At 44.8% G+C, this 22,969-nt stretch overlaps 1 protein-coding gene across 7 annotated transcripts in view; it reads left to right on the forward strand.

The window, feature by feature from the left end:
* ARHGAP32 (Rho GTPase activating protein 32) overlaps nucleotides 1-22,969 on the forward strand; it is a 313,447-nt gene that overhangs the window by 285,692 nt on the left and 4,786 nt on the right. For 5 of the 7 annotated variants that reach the window (XM_088476258.1, XM_088476259.1, XM_088476256.1 and 2 more), the window contains 10 exons: nucleotides 4,881-5,030; nucleotides 10,063-10,165; nucleotides 13,527-13,671; nucleotides 14,828-14,910; nucleotides 15,815-15,922; nucleotides 16,653-16,798; nucleotides 18,140-18,344; nucleotides 18,707-18,861; nucleotides 18,980-19,054; nucleotides 20,139-21,122. In XM_088476258.1, the coding sequence (XP_088332384.1) occupies nucleotides 4,881-5,030; nucleotides 10,063-10,165; nucleotides 13,527-13,671; nucleotides 14,828-14,910; nucleotides 15,815-15,922; nucleotides 16,653-16,798; nucleotides 18,140-18,344; nucleotides 18,707-18,861; nucleotides 18,980-19,054; nucleotides 20,139-21,122 (2,154 nt within the window). The remainder of the gene's footprint in view (nucleotides 1-4,880; nucleotides 5,031-10,062; nucleotides 10,166-13,526; nucleotides 13,672-14,827; nucleotides 14,911-15,814; nucleotides 15,923-16,652; nucleotides 16,799-18,139; nucleotides 18,345-18,706; nucleotides 18,862-18,979; nucleotides 19,055-20,138; nucleotides 21,123-22,969) is intronic. The other 2 variants (XM_088476257.1, XM_088476261.1) reach the window with 1 other exon arrangement.

Consider the following 22,969-nt stretch of genomic DNA (forward strand, 5'->3'; position numbering starts at 1 on the left):
GAATGAACAAAAATGTCCGGATTATTACTGCAGTTCTCGGCTTCTGGTGTATTCTTGTAGCACAGAGGGGGGATTTAATCCCCTTCCCCCATATATTCCGCCTTATCGTCTATAAAGGAGAGACGCCAACACAGAGAGTCAGTGACAGATCTATTTACGCTATGTATGGGATTCCTCTGTATAAGGCGTATACTGGTGCTAGCTGCCCGTAACCAGTGTGGCCACTGAGAAGCCACAGCCCGGTCTGTTCCCCCGTTTAGAAACCAGTGAGGAAACAAAGGTGAATTTCACAGATTTAAATATGTTGCACGTTGTGCCATTAGGGTGTATATACCGTGTTTTGCTTGGATATACAGTATATTTCTTCCTGATTTTCTTCTATAGAACTTTGCAGGTAGTTAGTATATTGTTAGTTTTTTTTGCTTTGTTGCACCTCTGTCCCAGCGTTCCGCAGAGCGCGGCTGCTATTTAGTCTCTGGATTACATTTTATGAGAATAATTACTTACAAAACACTGTGTTACTTAATGCTATTATGTCCCTTTAATCACTTGCAATAAATCTCATTACTCAGGTCATAGTAGATTTTCCTGCCCTGAGTCACCTTAAAAAAAAAAAAAAAAATAGCCTAAATGAGCAATTAATCTCCTTACCAATTATAATGAAGGGATGATGTTCACGCAACTTGTTTAAACTGCAGGATTGGCGCCCAAAGTCGAAGGTCTTACAGCACAGCGGTTAAAAATCTGCGATAAATCAAATCTTTAATGTTTACAATGGAAAGGAATATTCTGTTGGAAATATTACCATTAGAAATCTTGTTGATGCAGCTAGTGATACTGGCCCGGACCTGTAAGCTTTAGCTCACCGCCTCACAGGGGCCCAGTCTCTTCAGTTGTGCGCCTGCGTAGTGGAAGGGAAAATTTGGGCTTTAGTGCTGCAAAAAAAAAAACTTTATAAAATAGATTACATCCATTTAAATTCAAAAATATTTTTAAAATATTTAATTTTAATGTTCAAATAATGTTTCTGCAGAATTTTTTTTGGAGGAGGGGGGGGGGGGGGGCGGGGAGGTATTGAACTGTTCTCGCCAGTTCTGTCCATCCAGAGAGATGCTGCAAACATGAGATCTGGAGGGTGCAGAGTGCGTCTCATTAGAAGTATAGGGACAGAGCTGATCACAGCAGCACAGAGGGGTTGCAGCGGTGAATTTGATGCCTTTTTTTTTTTCAATTTATTTTTTTACATTTAAATAATCCCATCCCGTTAAATGAAATCTTGTTTCTGCATGCGGCTGATACAGTAGGCGGGGTCCTGCAGCTGGCGAGGAATGCTCTCATTGGCTGCTGCAGGCTCCTGAACCCCCACAATGCAGCCGCTCGCCCTGCAGTATAGACAGGTGGCGTCACAAAAGGAGCATTTGGCTCTTGCAGTTGGTAAATGACCTTTTCTGTGTGTGTGGAATACATAGTGCTGGTGCTTAGTGGGAATATACTGCTGTGCCTCTACTTCACACCTGCTCTCAGCCATAGTCTTGTGTTCAGAAGGAGTTTCTGTGTTTCCAGACACTGTGCAGTGTTCCAGGAGTAAAGTGGAGTGAGTGGCAGGGAGACGGCAGATCTAAGAATGGAGCCGCTCATTGTTCAGTGTGTTAGCAGAAAAAAATGCTCCTTTCAGTAATGTGTTTTTTCTTCAGCTGCTGGATCTGGTCATATCTGAAGCGTCAGCATTTGCCTCACAGCGTGTATTAGGGATGTGCTTTCCCCAGTCACAATATCTGTTTTCGGGGACCTTCTATTAATACACAGTACTATTGAGAAGCGCCTCATTTGGGTACCAGAATAATAGCACGCTGACACTTGGGGACCCCCTAATTATACACAGTACTATTGAGCAGCGCCTCATTTGGGTACCAGAATAATAGCACGCTGACACTTGGGGACCCCCTAATTATACACAGTACTATTGAGAAGCGCCTCATTTGGGTACCAGAATAATAGCACGCTGACACTTGGGGACCCCCTAATTATACACGGTACTATTGAGCAGCGCCTCATTTGGGTACCAGAATAATAGCACGCTGACACTTGGGGACCCCCTAATTATACACAGTACTATTGAGAAGCGCCTCATTTGGGTACCAGAATAATAGCACGCTGACACTTGGGGTCCCCCTAATTATACACAGTAGTATTGAGAAGCGCCTCATTTGGGTACCAGAAAAAAGCACGCTGACACTTGGGGACCCCCTAATTATACACAGTACTATTGAGAAGCGCCTCATTTGGGTACCAGAATAATAGCACGCTGACACTTGGGGACCCCCTAATTATACACAGTACTATTGAGAAGCGCCTCATTTGGGTACCAGAATAATAGCACGCTGACACTTGGGGTCCCCCTAATTATACACAGTAGTATTGAGAAGCGCCTCATTTGGGTACCAGAAAAAAGCACGCTGACACTTGGGGACCCCCTAATTATACACAGTACTATTGAGAAGCGCCTCATTTGGGTACCAGAATAATAGCACGCTGACACTTGGGGACCCCCTAATTATACACAGTACTATTGAGAAGCGCCTCATTTGGGTACCAGAATAATAGCATGCTGACACTTGGGGACCCCCTAATTATACACAGTACTATTGAGAAGCACCTAAGTTGGGTACCAGAATAATAGCACGCTGACACTTGGGGACCCCCTAATTATACACAGTACTATTGAGAAGCGCCTCATTTGGGTACCAGAATAATAGCACGCTGACACTTGGGGACCCCCTAATTATACACAGTACTATTGAGCAGCGCCTCATTTGGGTACCAGAATAATAACACGCTGACACTTGGGGACCCCCTAATTATACACAGTACTATTGAGAAGCGCCTCATTTGGGTACCAGAATAATAGCACGCTGACACTTGGGGACCCCCTAATTATACACAGTACTATTGAGAAGCGCCTCATTTGGGTACCAGAATAATAGCACGCTGACACTTGGGGACCCCCTAATTATACACAGTACTATTGAGAAGCACCTAAGTTGGGTACCAGAATAATAGCACGCTGACACTTGGGGACCCCCTAATTATACACAGTACTATTGAGAAGCGCCTCATTTGGGTACCAGAATAATAGCACGCTGACACTTGGGGACCCCCTAATTATACACAGTACTATTGAGCAGCGCCTCATTTGGGTACCAGAATAATAACACGCTGACACTTGGGGACCCCCTAATTATACACAGTACTATTGAGAAGCACCTAAGTTGGGTACCAGAATAATAGCACGCTGACACTTGGGGACCCCCTAATTATACACAGTACTATTGAGCAGCGCCTCATTTGGGTACCAGAATAATAGCACGCTGACACTTGGGGTCCCCCTAATTATACACAGTAGTATTGAGAAGCACCTAAGTTGGGTACCAGAATAATAACACGCTGACACTTGGGGTCCCCCTAATTATACACAGTAGTATTGAGAAGCACCTAAGTTGGGTACCAGAATAATAACACGCTGACACTTGGGGTCCCCCTAATTATACACAGTAGTATTGAGAAGCACCTAAGTTGGGTACACATTGGCTGCTGCAGGCTCCTGCATAACTCTGACAAGGCCGTAACTCTGGCTGTACTCCCACGGGACTCTTTTCCGCTCTGTCTCGTCCAGTAACGCCCATTTAGCCATCAGCGAGAAGTGGCTGAGATGCGCTTGACACAGACTCTACCGTAGAGGCTCTAAGTTGTGTACGGCGGCCGTAACTCATGCACAGTTTGCTTAAAAATCGCGGGATGCGGCCACATTTGGTCCTGCTTGGGCCGGTGATGCATAATGGGGATAATGTTAGGGGGGAGGACGTCCAGTATTCACCCTGTGATGTGGGTCATTGTATGTGGTTAGAGGCTGCATGGTGTCCTATATCAGCTGATGAGTAAGTGTGTGTACAAAGCACCAAGGACAAGAGCCTAATTACACATACTGAAGATTATCCATGTGATAGCAGTAATAAGGCAAACAGTGCAGGGAGCAAACATGTAAGCTGGGCACACACTGGCCGATATATCGGCCATTCAATCGCTCGCACAGTTGTCAGGTCAGGCCCGACACACCGGGCGGACGATTGGTAAATGTATCTTGCCAATCGTCAGATCGGATGGGCGACCCGTCGGCCTAGTGTGTACCCAGCATAACAGTGCTTCATGTCCTGTATATTGTTGCTGCGCCTCCATGTCTCACACTGGGTGCACACTAGGTCAACAGGGCGCGCTCGCGATCTATATTGGCTGTTCAGTTGAACGGCTGATATATCGCCCAGTGTGTACCCAGCTTCAGTGTCAGCCTCTGCAGCCCACCAATGTGCTTTGTCACAGCCTTTCATCACCGGATACAAGTAGTGTACATCCTACCACTAGGTGATTGCCCGCCATCTGCAAATAGATTGTGCAGGTCCCACTAGCAGTCGCTGGCGTTTCCCTAATGCAATGTTTATCACATTATTATGATGTAAACAGCTAGAGGCTTCATCATTTAGTCATCAGCAGGACTTGCTGTGCTCTGGACTCTCCGGGGAGAATGAATGGGGAATGGTCTGCATTCTGTGTGGTCACTCCCTGTCCCCCTCCTCCTCGTCTCCCACACAATGGCTGAGAGCAGTTCTATTTGTGTCTGCTAGCGATATCCCTGATTCATCCATCAGCCATAAATAGTAGCCAGCGTTGGCATTCACGATCTGTCGGTGCATCAGTTGTGGAATCATTCGCTCTTGGCGTAACTCATACATAATGGGGGCAGTTCACCCGCACAATGTCTGCTTGTGTCTGTAACAGCCCGAGACTGTATCTTGGGGGGTAACGTTGGTATCATGCTGTCTGTGCAGTGTCCCGGAAACACGGCAAACTCATCACATTCCTGAGGACCTTCATGAAGTCCAGACCCAGCAAGCAGAAGCTGAAGCAGCGAGGGATCCTGAGGGAACGAGTGTTTGGCTGCGACCTTGGCGAGCATCTCCTGAACTCTGGCCAGGATGGTAAGGAGACCTGAGCGCACACCACTCAGAGCAGGATAAGTGATGCACAGATGTTATGTCGTTATCCCGAGCACGTAGAACAGGTTGGGCTGGAATGTTCTGAGCACGGCCTGTACTAATCTGCCTTGTTGTGGGATCACTCCGATTATCACAGAGAAACAACAATCGGTAACGCTTCTCCCATCACTGTGCAATTCTCAGCAGTATGTACACAGCCAGGTCTGAGCCCCCCCCCAGTGTGTGTACAAGTCCACAATGAACTGAGGGGGTTACTGTTCATGACCCTCTGAGCTCAAATCAATTAACATTCCTTTTTGCATTGTGAGGGAGAGTCTCATTGTCCGGGAAGGGGGCTTCTAGTGTCCACTGATACTGAGATACAAACCCCAAAACAATGTATTGTTAAAGACCCTGTGCACGCTGATTGGTGGAAAGTGAGCGATTGCCATTTTGCAGGGAGACCGCAATGTGTCTGTTTTGTTATACTCATGTATAATATTCTGTAATAGGACGGGTGACATGTTTAGAAGAGCGTTTTGCAGTGTAACTATAACATTACAGCACTTCTTCCAAAACATCATATTACCAGCATGTAAGCGTAATGTGTACAGATCATATAGATGGAACGGGCAACCCACACACTGCTGCTGTAATTACAGGGCAGAGCTCGCTAGCATTGGGGTGTGACCCCCTGGGAATCACTGGGAGCTGCAAACAGCGACATGCAGAACACCTGAAACCAGGTGTGAGCGTTACACCTGGGAAGAACACTCTCCTCACCTGTCACTCGCAGCATATTAACCCCCTCTGTGCCCATCCCATCATATCCTTTCTTTATACAGCGTTTGTTTTTAGTCATTGAAAGTATTTTCTATGAGTTTATTCCACTGTTTTCATGTGTGCGTCTCCCGATACATCCCCTGTGTTTATGCACCTCACGCGTTCTCTCCTCCATAGTAATTATGGGTCAGAGCTTTGTTGATGTGTTCTAGTGAGCTGACCCGTAACCACGTGTTAGTCACAGGGAGCGGAGTGTGTTCTGTTTATCCCCAACACTTTGCGTATTTGTCCCGAGGGATAATTGGGAGGCCAGTGTGTACCCAACAATGTAATAATACGGTGCGCTGCTTCCCGCTGTCACTATTTATGGGTCATATTATGCCGGATGTTAGATTTTATACACTAGATACTTTACTGTGTTTTATTTTACTGGTCTTTTGTATTTGTGATCATGACCACAATCCGTGCCGATACAGTGCATCCGGAAAGTATTCACAACGCTTCAGTTTTTCACATTTTGTTATGTTTTAGATTTAGGTAATCAGCAATTAATATCTAAAGTCTGCTGCAGTCTTTTATAATATTGTATTGTATATAAATTGCCATAAGTACTATCTCCAGTCTTTAGATTGTGTGTAGGCATGATTGATCTTAAGTCCTAAATGTTTGGTATGTGCTACATGTTTGTTTAAGCCATTTTATTGCTGGGTCTGTGGGGGGTTGTCATTAATTAGGATGCACATTTGGCAACATCTCTACTTAAATATCATTCACTAGGCTGTTTAGCCTAAGTGCAGAATCACAAGTACATAAAAGATTTTAGGGAAAATGTCAGCGTTAGACCGGCGTTAAACCGAAGGAGAACATTTCATCAAACTAAACTGCTATCAGTGCTGCATATGGACACCTATGGAACATCAGGTGTGAGTTCACTACCTCTTAACAACAAATATCTGCTGCCTGCATAACCAGGACATGCAACACTGATCTCCTTGTCTGGTCATTGCAAAAACATTATCTCACTTGCTACTATTTGTTCTGTCTCTTTTTTTTCGCTAAAAACTAAATTCTTATTTGAACCAATGCAAAGTAACCTCTAAACCTGGCATATACGGTCTGATTTACCATTGCTTTCGCCTAGTCTCACAACTTTGAACTTTTTTTATTACTCATTTTCAAAACCCTTTAAAACACGTATAAACCCCTAAATAAAACAAACTTTTGTCATCAGGCATACGCATTCACTAACAGTGTTATTTCACCAGCATTTTTTTAAAAACCTTCAACACTGTCGTTCTCACACATACACTATTCTTACCTCATCCACACCCTGACCATGTTTTCTTCACATTCTCACTTTACTCTGTGCCTACCTAATCCTTTATTCTGCCCCCTGTTCCCACCTCTATCCTTCCCCCCTAGTCTCCTCCCCTCCCCCCCTCTGTCTGTATTCCTCCCCTCTGCTTCCCTACTTCTCCTCTCCCATTACTCCTCTCTCATTCTTTTCTCCCCCACAATGGTCCCTACTACCCACCCACTAAGCTCAGCACCCACCCTCCTCTCCCTCTCACCACACCTTCATCTACATCACACTAATCTCCCTCTACTACAAATGCATCTCACCTCTCTTGCCTATTCATCACTTCCTTCCACTCCTGCCTCCAAGATCTCACCCGTGCTGCTCCCTACCTCTGGAACTCTCTCCCTCTCCCTGTCAGACTCTCCACCTCTCTACAAATCCTCAAACGGGGTCTCAAGACTCACTATTTCAAATCCTTTCAGCTGTCATCCTAACCTGCTGCTTACATGCTTCTTCCTCACTGTCTACCCTATCTGTGTCACCCCTGTCTGTCTCCCCCCCCCTATAGAATGTAAGCTCTCACGAGCAGGGCCCTCTTCCCTTATGTGCTTTTCCTTCCCTCACTCATACGATCATCTACTCATAACTGTCCACCTGGGCACCTAACACTTGGTAGCTGACGCCCTGCTGCTTTTTTGAGTGTTATGATCGCTGCAGCAATGTATATACACAATGTTCTTATTCTGTATTGTCTTGTGGTGTGTGTCGCTGTTTTACAAGTTTGCTCATTTGTTATTGTACTTTGCGAGGCGCTGCGGAACCCTTGTGGTGCCATATAAATAAAGGATAATAATGTTACAGCCTTATTCCAAAATGGAATAAATTCATTTTTGTCCTCAAAATTCTACACACAATAACCCATAATGACGACGTGTAAAGTTTTTTTGAGATTTTTGCAAATTTAATGAAAAAAAGCTAAAAAAAAAACACAAGCTGCATAAACACACAATTTTTTGAACGATTATCGTTTAACGATAATCGTTTGGAAAAATCGTTCACTTTCTGAGTCAAACGATGAACGATTATAGTTCATGCGCGTTCACGTTTGTAGTTCAGTCAGACTTGTCAACTCAACGATTTTCAGTAAGGGAATATGCAAAAATCGTTTGTAGTTCCAAAAAATTGTTCATTACATTTAGTAAATGAATGATTTTAGTAAACAATTTTCGTTCATTTTTTCAAGGGAAAAAATCTTTTACTAAAATCGTTCATTTACAAAATCGTTGTGTGTATGCAGCTTAAGAAATCACATGTACATAAGTATTCACGGCCTTTGCCATGAAGCTGATCATACTTGAGATGTTCCTACAGCAGTTATGTTCCTTGCAGTTTCCACTGATCATACTTGAGATTTTCCTACAGCTTAATAGGAGTCCACCTGTGGTAAATTCAGTTGTTGGACATGATTTTGAAAGGCATACACCAGTCTATATAAGGTCCCACACTTGACAATGCATGTCAGAGCACAAACCAAGCATGAAGTCCAAGGAATTGTCTGTAGACCTCCGAGACAGGATTGTCTCGAGGCAGAAATCTGGGGAAGGGTACAGAAAAATATCTGCTGTTTTGAAGGTCCCAATGAGCACAGTGGCCTCTATCATCCGTAAATGGAAGAAGTTCGGAACCACCAGGACTCTTCCTAGAGTTGGCCGGCCACCTAAACTGAGCGATCGTGGGAGAAGGGCCCTAGTCAGGGAGGTGACCAAGCACCCGATGGTCACTCTGTCAGAGCTACAGCATTCCTCTGTGGAGAGAGGAGAACCTTCCAGAAGGACAACCATCTCTACAGCAATCCTCAGGCCTGTATGGTAGAGTGGCCAGACTGAAGCCACTCCTTAGTAAAAAGCACATGGCAGCCCGCCTGGAGTTTGCCAAAATGCACCTGAAGGACTCTCAGACCATGAGAAATAAATTCTCTGGTCTGATGAGACAAAGATTGAACTCTTTGGTGTGAATGCCAGGCGTTATGTTTGGAAGAAACCAGGCACTGCTCATCACCAGGCCAATACCATCCCTACAGTGAAGCATGGTGGTGACAGCATCATGCTGTGGGGATGTTTTTCAGCGGCAGGAACTGGGAGACTAGTCAGGAAAGAGGGAAAGATGAATGCAGCAATGTACAGAGACATCTTTTATGAAAACCTGCTCCAGAGCACTCGTGACCTCAGACTGGGGCGACAGTTCATCTTTCAGCAGGACAACGACCCTAAACACACAGCCAAGATATCAAAGGAGTGGCTTCAGGACAACTCTGTGAATGTCCTTGAGTGGCCCAGCCAGAGCCCAGACTTGAATCAAATTGGAGAGATCTGAAAATGGCTTTGCACCGACGCTTCCAATCCAACCTGATGGAGCTTAAGAGGTGCTGCAAAGAGGAATGATAGGTGTGCCAAGCTTGTGACATCATAAAGACTTGAGGCTGTAATTGCTGCCAAAGGTGCATCAACAAAGTATTTTTTATTTTATTTTAATTAAATTAGCAAAAATCGCAAAAAAACTTTACACGTTGTCATTATGGGGTATTGTGTGTAGAATTTTGAGAACAAAAATGAATTTATTCCATTTTTGGAATAAGGCTGTAACCTAACAATTGTGGAAAAAGTGAAGCGCTGTGAATACTTTCCGGATGCACTGTATATTTTGATTTTATAATCAGCAGAGTTGGTCTGCGTGCCACCCTGTGCTCAGTCATTTGGTCAGTCACACAAGCCATTGGCCACTGACGGGTACAGGGACCACCTGAGGAGTCAGTGACCACCTCTGTGAGCCATGAGAAACAAGGGCCGCAGGGAGAGGGTACATGAAGTGGTGATCGGGCAGGAAATGGTTGTACTCTCATTCTGATTTCTTGTTTAGAATCTAATCTCAACCCTCCTCTTCTTCCTTGCAAAGTCCCCCAGGTCCTCCGGAGCTGCACAGAATTCATAGAGAAACATGGCATTGTGGATGGGATCTACCGCCTGTCTGGCATCGCTTCCAATATTCAGAAGCTACGGTGAGATATTCAGAAAACGCTTCACTGCCACATGGCATTGCTACCTGGTACACTGCTCAGCATTGCTCCCTGGTACACTGCTCGGAATTGCTACCAGGTAGGCTGCGCGGCATTACTACCTGGTAGGCTGCGCGTCATTGCTACCTGGTAGGCTGTGCAGCATAGCTACACTACATTACTACAATATACACCACACTGCATTATTACTGGGCGTAGTACACTGCACACTACATTACTACCATATACACCACACTGCATTATTATTGGGTGTAGTACACTACATTACTACCATATACACCACACTTATTACTGGGCGTAGTACACTGCACACTACATTACTACCATATACACCATACTGCATTATTACTGGGCGTACTACACTGCACACTACATTACTGCCATATACACCACACTTGTTACTGGGCGTAGTACACTGCACACTACATTACTGCCATATACACCACACTTATTACTGGGCGTAGTACACTGCACACTACATTACTACCGTATACACCACACTGCATTATTACTTCGCATATTACACTACATTACTACCATATACACTACACTGCATTATCATTGGGCGTAGTACACTGCACACTACATTATTGCCATATACACCACCCTGCATTATCACTGGGCGTGGTATACTGCACACTACATTACTACCATATACACCACACTGCATTATCACTGGGTGTAGTACACTGCACACTACATTACTGCCATATACACCACACTGCATTATCATTGGGCGTAATACACTGCACACTACATTACTGCCATATACACCACACTGCATTATTACTGGGCGTGGTACACTGCACACTACATTACTACCATATACACCACATTGCATTATTACTGGGCGTAGTACACTACATTACTACCATATACACCACACTTATTACTGGGCGTAGTACACTGCACACTACATTACTACCATATACACCACACTGCATTATTACTGGGCGTAGTACACTGCACACTACATTACTACCGTATACACCATACTGCATTATTACTGGGCGTAGTACACTGCACACTACATTACTACCGTATACACCATACTGCATTATTACTGGGCGTAGTACACTGCACACTACATTACTACCGTATACACCACACTGCATTATTACTTCGCATATTACACTACATTACTACCATATACACTACACTGCATTATCATTGGGCGTAGTACACTGCACACTACATTATTGCCATATACACCACCCTGCATTATCACTGGGCGTGGTATACTGCACACTACATTACTACCATATACACCACACTGCATTATCACTGGGTGTAGTACACTACATTACTGCCATATACACCACACTGCATTATCATTGGGCGTAATACACTGCACACTACATTACTGCCATATACACCACACTGCATTATTACTGGGCGTGGTACACTGCACACTACATTACTACCATATACACCATACTGCATTATTACTGGGCGTAGTACACTGCACACTACATTACTACCGTATACACCACACTGCATTATTACTTCGCATAGTACACTACATTACTACCATATACACTACACTGCATTATCATTGGGTGTAGTACACTGCACACTACATTATTGCAATATACACCACCCTGCATTATCACTGGGCGTGGTATACTGCACACTACATTACTACCATATACACCACACTGCATTATCACTGGGCGTAGTACACTGCACACTACATTACTACTGTATACACCACACTGCATTATTACTGGGCATACTACACTGCACACTACATTACTACCATATACACCACACTGCATTATTACTGGGCGTGGTATACTGCACACTACATTTCTACCATATACACCACACTGCATTATCACTGGGCGTAGTACACTGCACACTACATTACTGCCATATACACCACACTGCATTATCATTGGGCGTAATACACTGCACACTACATTACTGACATATACACCACATTGCATTATTACTGGGCGTAGTACACTACATTACTACCGTATACACCACACTGCATTATTACTGGGCGTAGTACACTGCACACTACATTACTACCATATACACCACACTGCATTATTAGTGGGCGTAGTACACTGCACACTACATTACTACCGTATACACCACACTGCATTATTACTGGGCATAGTACACTGCACACTACATTACTACCGTACACACCACACTGCATTATTACTGGGCGTGGTACACTGCACACTACATTACTACCATACACACCACACTGCATTATCACTGGGCGTAGTACACTGCACACTACATTACTACCATATACACCACACTGCATTATCACTGGGCGTAATACACTGCACACTACATTACTGCCATATACACCACACTGCATTATCATTGGGCGTAATACACTGCACACTACATTACTGCCATATACACCACACTGCATTATTACTGGGCGTGGTACACTACATTACTACCATATACACCACACTGCATTATTACTGGGCGTGGTATACTGCACACTACATTTCTACCATATACACCACACTGCATTATCACTGGGCGTAGTACACTGCACACTACATTACTGCCATATACACCACACTGCATTATCATTGGGCGTAATACACTGCACACTACATTACTGCCATATACACCACACTGCATTATTACTGGGCGTGGTACACTGCACACTACATTACTACTGTTTACACCACACTGCATTATTACTGGGCATAGTACACTGCACACTACATTACTACCGTATACACCACACTGCATTATTACTGGGTGTAGTACACTGCACACTACATTACTACCATATACACCACACTGCATTATTACTGGGCGTAGTACACTGCACACTACATTACTGCCATATACACCACACTGCATTATCATTGGGCGTAATACACTGCACACTACATTACTGCCATATACACCACACTGCATTATTACTGGGCGTGGTACACTGCACACTACATTACTACTGTTTACACCACACTGCATTATTACTGGGCATAGTACACTGCACACTACATTACTACCGTATACACCACACTGCATTATTACTGGGTGTAGTACACTGCACACTACATTACTACCATATACACCACACTGCATTATTACTGGGCGTAGTACACTGCACACTACATTACTGCCATATACACCACACTACATTATTACACTGCAATATTTTATGATACATCATTTTTGCTGTACGCCAGTGGTTCCCAAACTGGGTGCTGTGGGGCACTTGCAGGGGTGCCATGGATGAGAGAACCAGGACCAAATCAAAGTATTTGTGCTTTGCTTACAAATTTTCAATGAGTCCATGTTTTCTCCAAGTACATTAATGACATGTCCACCTGCTGTCTGTCTCCCCTTCTAGACACGAGTTTGACTCCGAGCAGATCCCAGACCTGACTAAAGATGTCTATATCCAGGACATTCACTGTGTTGGCTCCCTCTGCAAACTCTACTTCAGAGAGCTCCCAAATCCTCTCCTGACTTACCAGCTGTACGAGAAATTCTCTGTGAGTGATCCCCATTAGTGCTAACACCGCAATCTGAGTCTGTGCGCCCTGTAAAGCTGGGTACATACTCTGAGATTCTTGGCCCGACGTGGCTATATCTGACATAGGGCTGATAATTGTGTACGCTGCACCAGGGCCGATGGTCGCTCTAAAAGCCGTTGGATCGGTTCCTGATGTAGTCAGTGCTGCACGCACAATGTCGGTCCTGACGTTATAGTATCGTTCAGAAAGTGCAGACCTGAACCCGATGTCTGCTAATTAATTAGCATTCTCCTATGGAGAAGAGACGGTTTGGTACAGAAAGGATCGTTTGGAACTAAACGATTATTTGGTAGCGTGTACAATGTGTATCGGCCGTTTTCGGCATCCTTGTGGTCTGTCTGAATCTGTCTAGTCGTTGGGCAGAATCAGTGTGTACCCAGTGTAAGTGTAGATTTGCCACCTTGCCCAGGGAGAATTTCCATCCCCTCTGTGGTAGCCGTCTGCTCTATTACACATAAAGCCACTTATCGCATGTGTAATAAAAAACTCTCTGCTGGACTGTACATACAGCTGGTGCCAGCTAGACATTGTTACACAAGCAAGTAATGGAAGAATGTTGTAAAAGTGACATTTTCCAAATGATCCCAAACACGACCCTGTGTATAATATTCTCGCTGTGTGTCCTATGGAGGTAATGATTAGGCTCCTCTGTAGCCCGGTCTGTACAAATAGTGCTTGTGAGTATAAATAAGGCTGTGTACACCCCTGGCTGACATCCACATACATACTTACCAATCGTTCTGCCGATGTGTGTGGCCAGCAGAGTCATTTAAAATATGCTCTCCCATTTGTGATGTCATATTCAATCACTTCTGCTAGCGATATATCGGCCGGGCGGCCGTACAGACAGCCAGGTGAAGCTATATATCTGCTAGATATATCATCATCATCGGCTGTGCTGCAGGGTCAATCAGATATGTCTGTGAATGACGGCGTTCAGACATATCGGGTATACACATCCGCCGATGATAGAATGATATATAAAAAGAGAGAGAGATATTTGATAAATAAGGCAGCAATTAGAGCACACCCACTACCTGTAAGTTACTGGTTTGGGAATGATGCCTGTACCAACTGCATGGCGATGTTACCTATGACTTCTCTTACATGACAGGATGCGGTCTCTGCTGCGACAGATGAAGAGCGACTGGTGAAAATCCACGATGTCATTCAGCAGCTTCCACCGCCACATTATCGGTCAGTGAGACCCCCTCATACCCCCCTATACCTGGTTCCTGTGCATTATAATTATAATTCATCACACGTCACCTTGTTACATTTAGTACAGAGCGTAGATTACTGTGAGATGTGCCGTGTACTATATCATTCCCTATAGCCCCTCTCTCCCTGGCCCACCCCCTCAGCAGGAAGGAATGCGCAGGAGGGGGGCTTTCGTGAAGGAACATGTCTAACATTATGTCAGAAGATGTGACTACAGAGTGCTCCGGAAATGCCCCAGATTCCTCTGACAGCAATTATTACCTGGCGTGTAGTGTATGCCCGGGGCCCATACTCGGAGATAGTACACCTCGCTTATCACTGGCTGATTGTGGGACAGTGACAGGATGTCTTAGAGGGGGACGTTCAGTAAAATCAGACGGGTCTTCCTATTAGTGATGTGATGAGTACAGCGCTCACAGTAACCACATTTGCTGGATCCTGATTACATCTGTAAAACACACATTGGTAACGAGCCCTAATAACCCTCTTATTATTAGAATGTATGCAGTGCATAGGTCTGGGCTTTATAATTATCTCCAATTAGTCAGACATAATTACACATTCACAGCGTTCTCTCCTAAGTAAGATAGTTGCATACGTTAGATCCTGTATTTATATTATTCACTGACATACTTTATTTATGAGCTCATGTATAAATTATAAGGCTATTTAAAGTTCTGACAGTTTTATATATATATATAAAAGTACAATGTAGTGACATACAATAGTCTGAGCTACCATTAATAGTGTGTCCTTTCTTAATTGATATTAATGGAGGATGTCACTAAGCAGCCATAAATGATGGCGTGATTAAGCCAATTACAGTGTATCTATAGGCGATTATTTATGTTGACTTTCCGGTCACCCCTCTCGTGTGCAGGACGCTGGAGTTCCTTATGCGGCACCTATCCCGACTTGCAACCTACTGCCATATCACCAATATGCACACCAAGAACCTGGCTATCGTCTGGGCCCCCAACCTGCTCCGGTATGGGACCATTGCTTCCCGGTATGGTACATGGCAGGACGCCTTAGGATTCTTCACCACTCTAAACTAAGATTTTCCATTTTCCGTTTCTCCTAACACCTCATATAAACAGCTGTGAAAAGCCCTGATTCAGTAACATATGGCAAAGGGATTTAAGAGACGACTTCCAAGCATAACACTGGCATTTCCACGCCGTATCGGCGATCATTACACCAGGCGCTTTTTGCTTCTGATAGTGATTAGCCGTTTGGCGCGAGCAATTGATTCACAATAATAAACATCTGTTGCATTCAGCTGATTTTTTGAAAAAAAAAAAAAAAAATGTGGTTATGAGAAGCAATGAATCTAATTACTGCCAAAACGCAGCCCCAAAGCGGATTTCCTCCCAGCCAAACTATACAACAATTACATCTCAGTTCCGATGCTGTTGATTTTTGTTTGTGTGACGATACAGCAGAATTCCTTCACACATCACACAGCCACTGCCAGAAATATACTACATGTTGCATTAGAGACTGCAGATGAATCCTTGAGATTATATTGATGGGTAATGAAAACAAAAAAGAACAGTTTTTATGATCTCATAATCTGTCAGCCTTCTCCTTATCTGAGCCATATGGGGGATATTCTCTGAAAATGGGGGTACATTTATTCCCACCACTTTTAGAGAATACCCCCGTGGTGCTTGGATCTTCTTCTTACCTCTTTTTCAATCTTTATTTCCTTTTAGATCAAAACAGATTGAGTCTGCGTGCTTTAGTGGCACGGCGGCCTTTATGGAGGTGCGTATTCAGTCTGTGGTGGTGGAGTTTATCCTGAATCACGTGGAGGTGCTGTTCAGCCCCAAGCTGAGTGCTGTGATACGCGATGGCGCAGGTACTTAGGGCGCATTATATTGTGTGCAAATAATTCTAGCACAATAATACTGGAAAACTGATTATCAAGTCATAAATGCAATCTCTATTTTTTACCAGACAATATTTCTCTACTAACATAGCGGAAGCGGGGTAAATGGAAACACCTGAGAAAAAGATGGACACCAACATGATGGAATCTAGGCCCTCCCACATGGGTGTGGCTAGTACATTAATCAAACAACATCCCATGATGGGCAAAGTCACATGGGCTGCACTTTTGTGCCTTTAGCACTATTCAGAAGTTGGTAGATTCAATGTTACAGCCATACAGGCCCTATTGCTTGACTTTATGTTGGTATTTCCATCTTTTTGTCCACTACCTGTATAACTTTGTGCTATTACTACTTTAGATTTATATTGAACTACTCCAGCTTTAAAATGGTTCCACACTATACATTAAAAATGGGTGATATTCTAGTTCACAATAAATAATAGAGAGAGGCTTGGTTTGAGTTTGCTAATTCTATATCACTGAGCTCTATGGCACTTTGTGTTCATGGGGGGGCTTCTGAATGAAAGGAACCCCCTTACCCCGGGTCTTGTCACAAATGCACTGGGGGAGATGATCCTAGATTGCTGTCACTTGGCTGGAGTTGGTGTGTCATGATTGAATGGCGCTCTATGACATGGCAGGACAGAAGGATGGTCTGCGGGGAAGTGTCTTATCTCCAGAATGAATGGTGCACTAGACGGAGGGGGATCATCTGGATTGAGGATCTGGGTACTGAAGGAGAATGGTAACAAATTATTTGTTATTTCAGTCCGCTGTGGCTATGGTTCAGTGCAGGTACAGATTGGTGTCAGTCAGTATACTCTATATAGACGGCAGTAATCTAATCTGTACAGTACAATGTGCTCTCCCGAGGACATCACAACCATTCTTTGCTTTCCCAGTTGTGGCTAAAATGCATTTTACAAGTCTTGTCCAAATTAAAACATAACTCGCAGTTTGGAATAAAGAAGATGATGCCCTAAGCAGGGACCCTCTTACCGGCAGCAGAGAGACAGCTAGAGTGGACCACTATCATTGCACATGGCCACAGAGCGCGGAACAGACTTCTCCAGTGCCAGGAGCCACCTCTGTGCCCAGCTCTCAGCTGTAGGGAAGGGAGGGGGATCTACTATACGTGTCGGACATGTTTCAGAAGAGTGGTCCTAAGTGGGAAAACCCTTTCAATGATTCCTTTTCCTCCTCTGCAAGCCACTAACCCTAACATTGACATTAATTTGTGACTACATGAGCTGGAGTGTGTGGCAAGCTGTGTAGCACGTCTGTTTCCCTCACGTTCTCTTCTGTCAGTAGGCCACGCATCTCTGTCTCGGCCAAAGTCTCTTCTGGTGTCTTCACCTTCCACCAAGCTTCTCAGCCTTGAGGAGGCCCAAGCAAGGACACAGGCACAAATAAATTCCCCAGTGGTGGGAGACAGCAAATACATAGAGGTGGGAGAAGGACCAGCTGCCCTCCAGGGCAAATTTCACACAGTCATCGACTTTCCATCTGAGAGGTAAGGACACAATATACAACCATGTGTGTGCGCCTCCTGGTGGTGAAACAAGTGATACAGAATTTTGTTAAAGTATGTTATGAATCGTCTCTATATGCTTTTTTTTTTTTCTTCTTTGATTTCCCAGACAGTGTTTTCAGTTTGTATCCTTTGCCCTGATTCCACAACTGAAGCCTAGGAAACACTTACAGTAAATGTATGCATGGGGGGGAGGGTAATAAGCTGTGTAGTTCATGCCGCTTTGGGGAAATGGATACAATTATAATTTACAGTATCAGATACCACACGTGGCACCTTCCAGCTTTGTACGTTGTGTGCGCACTATTCTTTCCTGACCATGACATTTGGTTTTATTCTGGTAGGAAAAGACCACCCCCCAAAATGAAGAAGTCTCCAGTTGGAAGTTGGCGCTCCTTCTTTAACCTGGGAAAGTCCTCCTCCTCTTCCTCCATCTCCAAGAGGAAGCTTACACGTAATCCCAGTGAGCCATCAGAGATGAAGGCCATGGCCTTAGCAGGTGAGAACTGACCATTGGGTCAGGTGGTGGATATTATACATGCAGTGGGAATTGTCGGTCGCTATGGATCGGGGGACACAGTCTCGGAATAAGAGGTGGATGTTTGTCTTGTTTGCAGGTGGAAGGGGAGATACTGGAACCATGCGCTCAGCTAAAAGCGAGGAGTCTCTGAGTTCTCTGCATGCAGCGGACGGTATGTATGACGGAAGGGGGAAGAGGTTTATACTGCTCTGTATAATCTGTTTGCTGGGTGTGTTGCATTCTACCCAATGGTGTAGTCCGTAATAAGCACTTCACAACACAGAGGATCTAATCGCTGATCATTATAGAATATCTCAAGGGGAAAAGTACAAATCTGACTTTGCTGCAAAGTCCTAACCTCAGCGCGGACCTGCCCTTAGCATTCCTATAAGGCCGGTGGAGGTGTCGGCTGCTTAGTCAGAATGTAACGACAGGTGCGCTGTGAGGGGACATCTACTGAATCGCTTTCATTATAGCTGTTCTTTACACCTGAGCTATTATATAATGATAAATTCCTACCATAGCTCTTGTTGTACAGTATGTAATGTGCAATAGAAACATTATTCAGCCATAATTCTACATCTATGTAATCTCACAGTTATAGAGAAAACAAGTGTTCCTGCTTTCCTGTGTGTATTTATACAAATCAGGACAAGCCTAGTCCACTCCGAGTCAATATTTATCAGCAGAAGCCACGTGTCAGTAGCTTGTAGCAGCAGTAATGTGATATAGCTTTAGGCCATTGATCTGTGAGGCCATTTGGTTAAGCATGGTTCTCCTAAGGTCCTGATTAATTATCTCAGTGGGGCTGAGGGCTTTTTTTGTTTTTTCCATCTATTCTTTTGTACGGTTTCTTGCACAATCTTCAGTTGTCAGACGGCCTCATATATTAGTCTGTTATCAAGAAAAATTCATGGTGAACTCAATGATTGCACAGCCACCAGGACCTACAATCCCCAAATACTCCCCCCTCCACCACCACCCATGCTTGGTGATAGGTAATAGTTCCTGTGTTTGAGGGCACACTTTGTTTCTCATGACTGTACCTTTGAGTCTATCCTGTCTATAACATTTGTGTTAGTAAATAGGATTAGTGTATCTATAGATGATGTAGTGAGACTCTCTAGCTCCTCTACCCAACATTCCCAGGTGGGGAAAGACTTAGCTGCTGTGATAGTGGCAGGAATGTGTTAATGATACTTTGTTTTTCCTGTGTCCGTTGTGCCCCTCACACAAATTGTACCTTTATCTTACAGGGGAGTCCAAGCTTTTTCGGCCACGGCGCCCTCGCTCTAGCAGCGACGCCCTTTCCGCTTCTTATAATGGGGACTTACTGGAAGGCTGTAACCGCTACAACTCTTATGATAATCTACCCCACGATCAAGACAGCGATGGGGATGAGGGTTTAATCCATGTGCCCGCTATGCTGGCTGGTCGATGTCAGGAGGAGGAGGACCTGAGTCCACCAGATATTGGCGTGGCCAGTCTCGATTTTGACCCAATGTCTTTTCAGTGTAGTCCTCCCAAGCCTGACAGTGAAGGGCTGGATAATAACCACATGTTCCACATTGATGCCATTCCGAGCAATGAGAGGGTGCAAATTGGACCCCAGACCCCCATCAGTGGCAATAGCTCGGAGCCCATGTCTCCTTTTCAAGAGCGGATTACTAGTCCCTTCCTAACCCCCAACCGCAGCCCTAGTGGAGATAAGATCCCAAAGGCTCCGTCTTTTGCTGAAAAAGTTGTGCAAGCGTTTTCGCCAAAAGTGGGCCGCAAAGCAGTCAGATCTCCACCATTAACCATTTCAGACCCAGTCACCATCTCGTTACCTAGCCGGGTATCGGAAATGATGGGAAGCATGCAGGGGACTGTTGGGGGTAATCAGTCTTTTGTATGGTTTAAGGACAATGGTTCGAGAGACTTGGGGACTCTACAGGCTGCTCCATACAAATCTGGATTCCCAGGACCTCTCCAGCTGCCTCCATCAACGCTGGCAGAACCACTGGTGGCTACAGACACTTTCCTAACCTCTCAGTGGACCTGTGCTGGGTTTGAGATGGAAGACACAGTAGGCATGGTTTCTCCAGGAACATCCCATGTTCTATATAACACTGAGCCGATTTACACAGACAACAGCAGCCAGGAACTGACGACCAGCAATGTCATTGTATCATCTCAAAGGGAAGAGGCTGACATGTCAGGATACGAGGCATCTATCCTCACCCTGCCTACCCCTCCAGGTACGTAGTCATCCACAGAGCACACCTGCTGCTACACTTTGTGCTTAATTATAAAGCAGTATTATTCATTCTGGGAGAACACTGCAAGAATAAGCCCCTCATACACACATTGTATACAGCGTCTTATCGGAGACCGGGGATAAAATATACATTGTAATGTTTCTCACGTGCAAAATAACACAACAGCTGAGCATAGAAGCGTCACAATTACGTTTGCAGACACAAATCAGAATTACCCGGGTGAAGATCTGTTTTGTAGATTTCCATGCACCAGTAGCACTAGGATGGGTTACACAGTCTTGTCAGTGTGTATGTACAGTTATCACCAGTTATTCCGCCCCTTAGTAGGTAAGCTCTCACACGCAGGGTCCTCTTGTTCCTTAGCTCTATCCGTACTATCTATGCTCCTTGTCTCCTAGTCCCATTCAGTGATTCTGATACTGTACACTCGCCCTTACCTTGTGTACAGACTCATCAAGTGCCGAACTGCCTCCCCTCCCTGTGACTTACCTCTGCTGACCCTATAAGACAGTGAGTTGCCCTCTCCTTGCCCCATGTCCTCGTCCTATCTAGTCTGTCATTTTATTGCTGTGTGGTGGTGTTAGATATGTCAGCAATGTCCAGTTACACTGTTACATAATGCACGGCAGACATGTTATATATATATATATATATATACACACACACACACACACCAGTAATATCCCAATGATTCTTTTATTTTTAAGGTCTAACAAAGTCTGTGCATCGCCATATGAGGAATATTTTATTTTCTAGTTTTTGCAGATATGTACATTAGCTGACTGACAACCACTATATTATCTGAAGGTGTGTGTGTGTATATATATATATATATATATATATATATATGTATATATGTGTTCACTCTAGCTCCGGCGGCAGGCAGGGCGCCGGAGCTAGAGAGGGCAACCTTCGGCGCGTGGTCATGAAAAGGGGGCGTGTCTATAAGACGCGTCCCCTTTTCGTCATACTTGGGGGCGTGCCCGGTGCTTACGGACATGCCGGGCAGCCCCCAAAGCGCTGCAGAAAGGGAGAATAGATGCCGGGCGCATGCACCCGGCGTCTATTCTCCGGCGGTGACCGGGACACCGCATGTTTCTCCACCTGCGGGACACTGCGTCCCGCGGGTGAGAACGGCACCCGCAGACTGTGAGGGCAGGGCGCTTTTTGCCCTCCAGAAGGAGGGGGCAGGGCGCCGCGCCCCGCTAAAACAGCCTAGCGGGAACGCTATATATATATATCTGATAATATAGTGCATTGTATTAATCTAGTTCTACTGGGAATAGGGATCCCGCAGATATTTACTTACTAACAGTTCCACTACACCAGGGGTACTCAACTCCAACCCTCAAGTATCCCCAACAGGTCATGTTTTAAGAATTTCTGTGTGTGGAAGCCCAGCAAGATAGGTCAACTCACCTGTGCATGATTAAAGAAATCCATGGGTACTTGAGAACCGTCTTCTACAATATAGTAGTTAGTATTACACAAGTGACAGGCATCTAATAGTAATGCCTTGTAAAGGAAGGCAGATCCACCTCTGTCACCAATGACCCAAGGCCTGCCGGGACCCCTGGCATTTCCCCTTACAGTGCAGATCAATCTGCCCATACTCTGTAAAAATGTTGTTCTGTTTTGAGGGCTGTTTGTACATAAGGCGACACTAGGATCTGATACCGCCCCATTGCAGAGCTCCACAGTCATGGCCTAGGGGAAATTGCACTGGTGCATGATCCCCAGTCTCCTCAATGATGTCTCCATTATAGCAATGACAGGTGTGAGTTTTGTAACTGGAACAAGTTCTGCTGACAGGCTGCTCTAAAGCG

This window comes from Taudactylus pleione, unplaced genomic scaffold (genome assembly GCF_031769625.1).
Source record: "Taudactylus pleione unplaced genomic scaffold, aTauple2 ptg000185l, whole genome shotgun sequence".
NCBI lineage: Eukaryota > Metazoa > Chordata > Amphibia > Anura > Myobatrachidae > Taudactylus > Taudactylus pleione.